This window comes from Pyrgilauda ruficollis, unplaced genomic scaffold, assembly GCF_017590135.1.
Source record: "Pyrgilauda ruficollis isolate IOZ18807 unplaced genomic scaffold, ASM1759013v1 scaffold1025, whole genome shotgun sequence".
Taxonomy (NCBI): domain Eukaryota; kingdom Metazoa; phylum Chordata; class Aves; order Passeriformes; family Passeridae; genus Pyrgilauda; species Pyrgilauda ruficollis.
In genome coordinates this window covers 8,369-9,061 of record NW_024508380.1, presented here as the reverse complement: position 1 = coordinate 9,061, position 693 = coordinate 8,369, and the positions used below count along the sequence as shown (strand labels likewise).

General features: G+C 65.9%; 1 protein-coding gene across 1 annotated transcript in view; it reads left to right on the top strand.

The window, feature by feature from the left end:
* Nucleotides 1-4: 4 nt before the first annotated feature.
* Nucleotides 5-693, top strand: part of LOC121354605 (PHD finger protein 23-like) — a gene marked incomplete at its 5' end in the record, with an annotated part of 2,670 nt that continues 1,981 nt past the window's right edge. The window contains one exon of the mRNA XM_041469356.1: nt 5-687. Coding sequence (XP_041325290.1) covers nt 5-687 — 683 coding nt within the window. The remainder of the gene's footprint in view (nt 688-693) is intronic.

Here is a 693-nt window from a genome sequence, read left to right as displayed (position 1 = left end):
GGTTGGATTTTGGGCATCCTGGCTTGGATTTTGGGCACCCCGGGTTGGATTTTGGGCATCCTGGCTTGGATTTTGGGCACCCCGGGTTGGATTTTGGGCACCCCGGGTTGGATTTAGGGGTAAATTCGAGTGCGCCAGGTTGGATTTTGGGGTAAATTTGGGGGCCCTAGGTTGCATTTTGGACACCCCGGGATGGATTTTGGGGCGGATTTGGGGTTCCCCAATCCATTTTGGGACCTTTCCCCCCCAGGACCCCCCCTGGCCCTCGTCCGGCCCCAGCTCGCCCCGTCCGGCCGGGGGGGACGCGTGGGGCTCGGCCCCGGCCGCGCTGCGCACCATCGAGACCTTCGTCCGCAAAGCCAAATCCTCCAAAAAACGCGCCCTGGCGCCCCCGGAATCCGCCATTTTGGACAAAATGCGCCTCAAAGACTCCCTGTTCGACCTCCCCGCCCCCCAAAACAACCCGGGACCGCCCCCCCAAAAACGCCGGGAGCGCCGGAACCGCCGGGGGGATTCGGGGATGGGCGGCGGCTCCCGGGGCGGCCGCGAGAATTCGCGGATTCGGGTGAAAAAGAGCAAAAAGCGGCGCTGGAAAAAGGGGGACAGGGGCGTCTTGGGGAGGGGGTCCCCCAGCGAGGAGACGGATTCGGAGGAGGAGCCGCCCTCCCCTCCCCCGCCGCCGCCCCCGCCCCC